Source organism: Rhipicephalus sanguineus, unplaced genomic scaffold, assembly GCF_013339695.2.
Source record: "Rhipicephalus sanguineus isolate Rsan-2018 unplaced genomic scaffold, BIME_Rsan_1.4 Seq955, whole genome shotgun sequence".
NCBI lineage: Eukaryota > Metazoa > Arthropoda > Arachnida > Ixodida > Ixodidae > Rhipicephalus > Rhipicephalus sanguineus.
The window spans coordinates 30,266-40,001 of record NW_023616370.1 but is presented as its reverse complement, the minus strand read 5'-3'; the positions used below and the strand labels follow the sequence as shown (position 1 = coordinate 40,001).

At 50.2% G+C, this 9,736-nt stretch overlaps 1 protein-coding gene across 1 annotated transcript; it reads right to left on the bottom strand.

Moving 5' to 3' along the window:
- Nucleotides 1-3,447: 3,447 nt before the first annotated feature.
- On the bottom strand, nucleotides 3,448-7,938 carry LOC125756847 (uncharacterized). The gene is made up of 3 exons (XM_049411810.1): nucleotides 7,219-7,938; nucleotides 4,645-4,804; nucleotides 3,448-3,569 (listed from the first exon to the last, which is right to left on the bottom strand). The coding sequence occupies exons 1-3, from the start codon at nucleotides 7,936-7,938 to the stop codon at nucleotides 3,448-3,450; spliced, it is 1,002 nt and encodes a 333-aa protein (XP_049267767.1).
- Nucleotides 7,939-9,736: the final 1,798 nt, after the last annotated feature.

Here is a 9,736-nt window from a genome sequence, read left to right as displayed (position 1 = left end):
CAGCTTAAATGTGAGAACGATGAAGTGCCCAAAATTGGCCGCCATATTGTTGTAAATTGAGTTGCTTGTTCGATGTGCAGCCTCACATACGTATGTGTAGATGTCATTCGGTGAGTTACTTTACAAGCATGTTTTCGGTTAATTTTATGATAAAGTGTTGTACATGAAGCTTGTTTGTAAAAATAAAAGGTTATTGTTTAATTTGGCCTGTTCGAAGTTGTGGTCCTTGCCGCAAGAGAACGCTAGATAAGCGAAGCAAAATGGCGCTGCCCTTTGTCGTGTAGTGGCTGGAGCTGCAAGAAAAAGAATTCCGCGAGTACCGCGGTGTTTTTGTGATGACCGATCAATTGTTTCAACTGCGGTGCCGGCTGACGAAGGACATTGTGCGATGGCTGTGCGGGGAGTTTCTCCAGGACCTGGAGAGGCGGTGTACGGACACGAGAACAGCCCCGACCGTTGTTGTTGTTTTTGTTGAGCTACAAGTGCTTTGCGCCCATCGCCTCTTCGCCACCGGCAGTTAGCACGCCGCGATCGCGAACAACGAGGACGTGGCGACAAGCTAGTCCAGTGTGGGTCTCACGATTCATGCTGTCATGGAAGCGATCGTCGAGCGCCTCGGCAATGAGTGGATCGCCGTCCCTGCCAAAAGGAATGCCTCGTCCACATATATGCAAGATTTGAAGGCTGCGTCGAGGTGGTCGACGACACGTTTGTGTGCATAAGTGTGCCGTATGAAAAGGACGACGGCAACAAGGCTGCTTACTTTTGCCTCAAGAACTTTTACGCCCTCAGCGTCATGGTGGTGAGAACAAATTTCATCTTATTCAATCTCGCGCATGCCGTTAGTAGAATGCAAAGGAGGAACGTGAAAGACAGCTTTTCGCCACTCTCCAGTATTTTAACGACATTTGCCGTGGCTCCAACTGCAGTGATAGAAAAGAACGCAGTAGTCGCGGTAAACGGAGTTACGGTCACTATTTAGTTTTGGCAGGGGTGACTTGACACCATAAAAAAGTTCATCGAGCTTCATATTTGATCGTGGCAGCTTTTAAGAAAAATAATGCATGAAAGGAAATCAAACGTGCTGATTGCGCTCTAATTTCATAAACAGTGATACGCAGCCATGCAGTAACTGCCACATATGAAATGAAAGATACAGCTGTCGAAGCTACGCTCCGAAAGCAACTCGAGAGAAATAAGTGCATTGGATCACACAGTTACAGTTGTTCTGCATGTAGCTGGTTGTATTGCTGTTGCCGACTTCCTTCCAATGCAAACAACACTCTGCAGGTATGTGACCAACCCTGCCGATGACTGCCTTCGCACTCGGGGCCCGTGCACGACGCCTTTATGTGGAAGACATCCACCGTGAGCCAGGACTGGGCAGTAGACGCCGTGGCCAGGTTGGTGAATAGCTGCTTGGTATGCAAGCGTGAGAATGCTTGTGTGGTGTCTTAGTGTAGCAAAAACATTATTCATGGTAATTTTATTACAAGATGCATGGTTCTTAACTACTCAAGTCTCTTCGTCCAAATTTCTGCCCCGTATGGTATTACTGGCAGCTACCTTGGTCGAACACTATCTACTTTAGTGGAACTCGTGTTCCCTTGAATGAAAATTCTCTCATGCACACATTTGAGAAAACAAGTCATACTGAGACCCGAGGCGGCATACAATAATCCGACTTGCTCTCAGTGTATGCTTGCAACTTGTCTTTCTATGGTCATGGGAAAGACGACTAGTGCAATAGAAAGCTCAAGCATGAAATAAACTTTAATGAAGACATTGTATGATCCTTTATTATAAAGTGGTGAAATAATAAATAGTAAGCATGCGATGATACAGAAAATGCTACACTCTGAGGCTATGTTAAAAAAAGAATACATCAAATACAACTGCCATAGATGTTGTACATTCATAAATACAATTATGTGTAGAAAGGACAACTTGTATAAAAAATACAAATAAGCAAGCGCAGTCATGTGCTATATAGCAATAAAATAAGCCAACTGACAACTCAAAGGTACTTCAGTCATGGTTCATAAAAAGCACTAAAAAACAACTCAAACGGTTGCAAAGGAAACCTGCTGTCACTTTTCATTGACGGCCTAAGCACAAAAAACTAAGGGAAACCAACCTTGAGTGCGCTGACCGTCTGCAGCCGCACATCAGTCCCAAGCAATCAAAAGAAAGCACAACACCCATGCCACCAAAGAAGATGCGCCTTCCGTCCCTCGCCCCTTCTTCTCTATGAAAGAAGTTAAATGTTGCAGTTCAGTAGCTTCGTTGTCATTCCTCCTGACGAAGGAATTGAGTTGATAAAGCCATTTTTTCGTTGGAGCATTTCAAAAGCCGTAAATATGTAACCTAACCAGACAAGCAATTCTGTCAATATGTCTAGCTGTAAAAAAAAGGAAAGCAGTGCATATTAGCGACACGATGTCTTCGAATAAGTTAAAAGAAGTGAGAAAGGAATAGTACATATTCATGTATACATTGATATTATGCTAATTGGAGCACTGTCCTCCACAGGTGATAGTGCATACTCGCTTCAACCTTGGCTGCTTAACCCCATCTCTGGAGCACATCCTGCAGAATCCTCTGCTGCCCGATTCCACCGCACCCACTCTTCACTGCGGTGCGTCGTATAACTGTGCACTGGAGTTTTCAAGGCCCAATTTCGGTGCTTGCAGAGGTACAGAACACTGTACTATGGCCCACTCTTCACGTCGAAGATCATCGCAGTTTGTGTCGTGCTTCACAACCTCGGTGTTTGCACTGTTTGCACATCCCTTGCACTGAAGAACTCGAATGAGAAGATGCGGATCTTGTGGGTACTGGGCTTGCTGCGTCCCGTCCGCAGTCAAAGCAAGGAAGACGGAGGCTTCAACTCGCAACAAACAACAACAACAATTTATTTAACTCTGCGCTGCATACGGCGGGGTCGGTCCAGGCACACGAGACGACGAGGCGACGACCATGATCGGCGGCAGCAGCAATCGGCCAGCGCGGGTGGCAGCATCCGTCCTTCCTGGCGTCCCAGGCACGTCTCCCCTGAGCGGCGCGCAGGCTGCCCCTTTTAAGCCGCGCAGATGGGCCGCGCGCACCGCGTCTGCGCAGCACGTGGCGCTATCTCGCGAGAGCCGGTGGGCGTGGTTCCCACACATCCCCCCCTCAAAATGACGTGGTGGGGACCGGAGGATGGTCCGGAAAGGCCGGCTGCAGGGACCCTAAAGTATAGCGAGGACAATAAAAACCAGTAAACATTTCCTTCTCGCCACGAACAAAGTTATGTGCATTGAACGCATAACAAGGCGAACGGGACATTAAAGTACTTTGGGAAGGCCTATGAATGCTTCCTCCTCCCTCCAAAATTCATGGAAAAACGGAACTGGAAAAAAAGTACAATAAAGGGAATGAGTCATTTTCGCAAACCCCTCTTGCCCGTCACCGGGGACGCAGGTTGTACCACTTGCTTGGTGGTGTGGGTGACTGGGTGGCCAAGCCCTGGTGAGGCATATCTGGATCATCAGCTGCTGAGTCTTGCCGTGCATAAAATGGTTTCAGATCTGAGACATGAATAGGGCCACACGCTTGATTAGTTAAGCAATCTTTCAGCATGTACGAGAGCCTGGATTTCTGGGTGATTCTATATGGTCCCGTCCCACCTGTTAGCTAAGGAAGCGGCAAAACCTTCGAGGCGTCGCTGAGCGGGTGTGTCCGCTTCAACACCAGGTCCCCAACCTCAAAGCTAACGTTTTGTCGACGCTTGTCAGTACTGTCCTGCCTGTTCCATTCGGGACACATCGAGGTGCTGTCTGGCTTGTTGTACCGCGTCGGTCAGCCTCTGTCTCAGGTCCCCTGCAAACTTTGAATAAGGCCTTGAAGAAGCGGTTGCACATGTCAAAGCACTGTCCTGCGGAAAGCTCAATTCTTTGCCCAGGTTAAGTTGAGCAGGAGTGAAACCTGTTGAGCGATTAAGTGTCGTCCTAGTTGCGAACGCTATTTCTGCCAGTTTCAGATCCCAATCTTTATGACGCTCAGTATGCGCGACAAGCATAGATTTCAGATTTCGGTTTACCCGTTCCGTGATGTTGGCTTGCGGGTGATACACAGACGTGCGCTTGTGACGAATTCCCAAGGCGTCACAGGAATCCGTGAACACCTTGCTGGTGAAGTACGTCGCGTTGTCCGTGATGAGCTGGGCAGGGAATCCAAACCTCGTGAAGGTTTCGAGAAGGCAGTCCCATACTTTCTGCGAAGTGAGCTTGCGCAAAGGAAACAATTCAACCCATTTCGTGAAATGGTCAGTCACAACAAGCAGATACTGGTTTCGCCGCGGACTCATGGGAAACGGGCCCATTACGTCACATGCAACAATCTGCCATGGCGATGTACTCTCAACTGACTGCATTGTTCCTAACGGTAAACCCCCACGTGGTTTCGCCTTTTGACAAACTGAACAGGAACGCGCGTAGCGTAATACATCCTGTTTCAAACCTGGCCACGTTACAGTACGACACAGCTTCTCGTAAGTCTTCTGCCCTGAAGAGTGACTAGCTAAAGCACTGTCATGGTAGTACTTTATGAACAATTTGCGAAGTTTGCGAGGAATGACAACTCGAAACGGTGACTCCACACTACCATCGTCAACCTGAGGAAAGTACCGGAACAAGAGGCCTCCTTCTCCGAGCATGTAGCAGTCTGTCTCCTCGTCGCTTCCGGTGTCAGTTGGATCACGAGCCGCTAGCTTTTCTGACACCTTACGACAAAGGCCATCACCTTGCTGTGCTGCAAGAAGCTCCTGTTTAGTGACCAAAGTACCCCAACGTGACTGTATTGTCACAGCTGGTTTCGTAACCGCACACACTGTTTCCGGCTCGACCTGGGGTTTCAATAGACAAAGGTGCACGTGAAAGTGCGTCAGCAACTGTGTTAGTGCTACCCTTCTTGTACTCAATGACATAGTCGTAGCGCTGCAAGGTAAGCGCCCATCGGGCCAATCGTCCCGAGGGATTAGGCAATCGTTTCAGCCAAGAGAGCGCTTGGTGATCAGTCTGAATGACAAACTGAGCCCCGTCCAAAAACATGTCAAACTTCTTTAATGCGAAAATGATAGCCAGGCACTCTTTTTCTGTTACCGAGTAGTTGCGTTCCGCACCCGTCAGAGTGTGGCTTGCGAAAGCAACAGGCCTCAAAGCACCTGCGCATTCCTGTAAAAGTACTGCGCCAAGTCCGTAATCGCTGGCGTCTGTCTGTAACACAAAATGTTTGTTAAGATCTGGCAGCTGAAGGGAGGCGTTACTGGTGATTGCTTTCAGAAGCGTGTCGAAAGCTGCTTGTTGCTCACCGCTCCAGAGCCATTTCGCGCCTTTCTTCAGCAACTGAGTTAGTGGTCGGGAGATGTCTGCGCACTGCGAAATGAAGTCACGATAAAAAGCAATCATTCCGAGAAACCTTTGCAAGCTCTTAGTATTTCGGGGTGGGGGGTAATCCGCAATTGCCTTCAGTTTATCTGGGTTTGGTTTTAGTACGCCGTTGTCGACAACAAACCCCCAGAAGGTTGATTTTGTTAGTAGCGAGCTGCAGTTTTCCGGGATGAACAGTTAGACCGGCTGCTGACATGCGCTGTAGCACCGTATGCAAGTGTTCAAGATGCTCTTCAAACGTGCGCGAAAACACCGTCACATCATCAAGATACCAAAGTGCATAATTAAACTTGCATCACCCAAAACCATATCCATCATGCGCTGATAGGAACTCGGACTATTGGAAAGACCAAAGGGCATGCGCACAAACTCAAACAAGCCTCTATGACATGCGAATGCAGTTTTCGGGATATCGTCTGGGTGAACCTCGATTTGCAGATACCCACGAGAACAGTCGATAGTGGTGAAGAACTTTGCGTTTCCCAGCGCGTAAGTTATGCTGGATATTGCTGGCAAAGGGTAGGAATCTCTCACCGTGACTGCGTTGAGCCTACGGTAGTCCACACAAAGACGTGCCGTACCATCTTTCTTGGGGCCAATACCACAGGGAAGGCCCACGGACTGTCCGAGGGTCGTACGGCTCCTGTGTCGATCATTTCGTCCAGGGCTTTATCGAGAACGGCTCGCTTGTGCTGGCTCAACGGTCTCGGGTTGCAACGCCATGGTCGGGCGTCGCCGGTATTGATGCGATGCACTAAGACGTCGGTCTACCCCGGACGTTCCGTAAACATTCCCGAGAACGGTGTCAACACGGCCTCTAGCTGCTTCCGTTGGTGGTTCGTTACCGTGTAGTTGCTGAGGGACTGCATGACTGCTGACGTCAGGGTGGTGTGCATGGCTGCCACGCCTTGCGCGTGTCTTGGTACAGGCACGAAGTCTATCTTCTCCGCAAAGGGTGTTGTCTCTGACTGTCCGTGAAGGCGGTAGCCTCTTGCAGGAAAGTCGAGTGTGAGCCCCTCGTCTGCAAGAAAATCTCGACCGAGAAGCATTGACACTGATAGACCAGGCAAACAAACAAATCGCTGGCGCTTCGTTTTTCCATTAAAGCTTATCCGTAAGCGAACACAACCTTCAGCGTTTGATACGTGGCTTGATGCCATCCGCAACTGAACATTTGAGTTACGAAACTTCATCTTTTTAGCTTTACACTTCTCAAGCAACACGTCACCGATTAACGAGATTCCTGAACCGGTATCGAGAAGAGCAGGTACGGTAATGCCCAGAGCTTTAACTTTCATCGTTGGTTCTGGAGACTGCGCCTGCGTTACGCGGCATACGGAGGGAACGATGACTGACTCACCATCTTGATGTTCGTCCATTACACGCTCCGGACAGCGTTCCACGCTCCTGGCATTTACGGCCGTGGGCTGCGACACACCGCCAGTGGTTAGTGTCGCCGGCCGAAGCAGTTTCCCGAACCCGCATTCGCGCTACGGCGCGCCAAGCATTGCCGCTTCACATGACCAGTTTGACCGCACTGGTAGCATACGACATGCGTATGTCTGCGTTGGCCAGTTAACCTATCACTGAAATCACGCCTTTCGGCGGAGTGGCTCCCGGAGTACCCATAACAGGAGCGCCTGTCGCAGTCGGCTCGCGCAGGACTTGTGAACCCGGCGTATCGGGACTGGGGGTCCGACCGACTATGCTCTTGTATGGCTCGAGTAAGGAGCGAGCGCTCTGCACTATGACGCTGCTCCGCGGACACTTGCTCCCAGGGACAGCTTACCCCTGATACGGTATTCAAAGGGGCCCCGCGCCGCCCTTGCTCATGGGCGAAGGGGTCCAGGGCGCGGGAGGAGATAGGCGTGAATGCGCCTGGGCTCGTCAGGTCGCATGAGGGACTGGCTGCGGTGGCGCGCCAAGCCAGTGACGGCTCAAGAGCAGATTGCGGCGCTGGCGGTGGCACGTAAGTGCTCTCAGCTAACCGGGCGTCTTGTACACCGCGGGGCTCCCGTGCGAGGTGCTCAAGGGTTTCGAATGTGCGCCCATAAAGAAAGGGCCTGAATCTGGGATGACTCTGTCGAATGACCCGAGCTACTTGGTCCCTTTCCGAGGCAGTCGGTGCTGCTCGGCGATGCAGTTCCTGCATCGTCCGGACGTACTCGAGCAAACTTTCGTCCGGATGCTGGGTTCTTAGTTCGAGCTCACGCTGGACTCGCAGCTCGTACCCAGGGGGCAGAAATTCCTCTCGGAAGCGCTGTTCAAATTCTGCCCAAGTGGTGAAAGGCGTTTGTAGCCTCCACCACCGTCCTGCGGCATCCCGTAAAGCCAACGGCAGGTTTCGAGCCATCACGTGTGCTTCCGAGGCACCGGTCGCTCTGACATACCTGTCCATTTCCTCTAGGAAGTCAGCCACCGATTTCGGGTCGTCGTAACCCGTGTACGTGGGCAGTGTGACCCGAGGTAGGAGCTGTGGTTCGCCGGCCCGAGTGCCCATGCGGTCCATGACCGTGTTGCACAACTCAGCGACACGCTGAAATGTGTTCAGCTGCTGTGCCAGCAGCTGGTCAGCCTGCGAAGAATCCTGAACCGTCCCAGACCGGAGCTGCTTTCCGTCCGCCTGTGCTATGGGGGAAAAAAAGTACCGCGCCACAAAAGACCACACACACGAGAATGCGCTACACGGAGAGTCGACGAACAAGACAAGGGACCGGACCCATGTCCACCGTGCTATTCCTACGGGCGGAAGCAAAAACCACGTTGGGCGCCAACTGTGGGTACTGGGCTTGCTGCGTCCCATCCGCAGTCAAAGCAAGGAAGACGGAGGCTTCAACTCGCAACAAACAACAACAACAATTTATTTAACTCTGCGCTGCATACGGCGGGGTCGGTCCAGGCACACGAGACGACGAGGCGACGACCATGATCGGCGGCAGCAGCAATCGGCCAGCGCGGGTGGCAGCATCCGTCCTTCCTGGCGTCCCAGGCACGTCTCCCCTGAGCGGCGCGCAGGCTGCCCCTTTTAAGCCGCGCAGATGGGACACGCGCACCGCGTCTGCGCAGCACGTGGCGCTATCTCGCGAGAGCCGGTGGGCGTGGTTCCCACAACCTTTACAACAACAATAGCGACGATACGGCTGCAGTAGACATGTACCAGGCGGGTAGGCAAAGGCAGGATCACGCTCGGTAGTGGTTCACAGCTGGGCACGACTCGATGTAATGGGGTTTACATTCCTGCGAGATGTGCACAGAAACGTGAAACACAAGAAGTTCTTGCTGTTTCTCATGACAAAGTAGCCACTCGCATTGTGTTCGATCCTATACCTATCCCCTGTACTTGTGTTCTTGCAGGAATTTTATTCTTACAAAAGCTTCATTGTGTTCGTTCATTGAGAGCATGCTAATTGTACCAAGCAGTTAGGCAAAAGCATGCTCACCTTCTGCCGCAAATCATAGCAGGACTAGTTTGTTGAGACCATAGTGACTCTGTAAACAGCCTGTGTTATTTTGCAGCAGTGCATTAAACATTGAATGCCATTCCAGAGCGTTGTTTTCAGCAGTTTATTCACAATGCGAACCCGTGTGATCACTGTACGAGTCTGGCAGGTGTGTACAAAAGATCTATTCATGTAGTAGCCACTCGTACATGCAAGAGCACAAGCTTGCTGTGGTTGGTAATCTATGTAAACGCTTATAGGCACAAAACGAACCAGTACCGGAAGAGGCAACGTGGGCACAGCACTGTGTAGCTACTTTCTGTCCTGGTTTCTCTGGTGGACTATGAAAGTTTACATGGAAGAGTAATAGGTGATACTTCAGAATGTATTGTGAGTCAATTGATCTTCTGTCAATTCATCATTCTGAGTCAATTCATCATCCTTGAAATAATAAAAAGCAGTCAAGTTGTCTCATTGCTTACATCATTGTCTTATCATTAACTGCTGCCAACAACAACAAAAGATGCCTCTAATATTGTACCAGCCAGTTTTGAAACAAGCACATCTGCATAAAAGACATCTCTTTGAATGCAGTGTGTGCGCTTCTTAGTGCTGCCAGTCTCTTGTAACATCAACTGCGTGAAATACTAAAATTCCTCTTCATTATCTGTGGCCATTATGCACTTCTTATCCGTATGTTGTAAGCAACGTGGAAGTACCCTCCACAGTTAACACCTTCGGAGATGCATCACTTCTGTGGATTGAGATTCGCCTAGACATTATCTTTCAGATTCAACTGATCGCGCGTAACGTGAGGTCTTGAAACGTAACTCTTATTGCTTCTGCTTATGTACATTTACATGATTG

Coding starts and splice junctions, on each gene's coding strand:
- LOC125756847 (XM_049411810.1), bottom strand. CDS start 7,938: ATGGACCGCATGGGCACTCGGGCCGGCGAACCACAGCTCCTACCTCGG. Junction 4,805..7,218: donor CTTTGAATACCGTATCAGGG/GTAAGCTGTCCC, acceptor GTCACTAAACAG/GAGCTTCTTGCAGCACAGCA. Junction 3,570..4,644: donor CTTTCCTCAGGTTGACGATG/GTAGTGTGGAGT, acceptor TTCATGTCTCAG/ATCTGAAACCATTTTATGCA.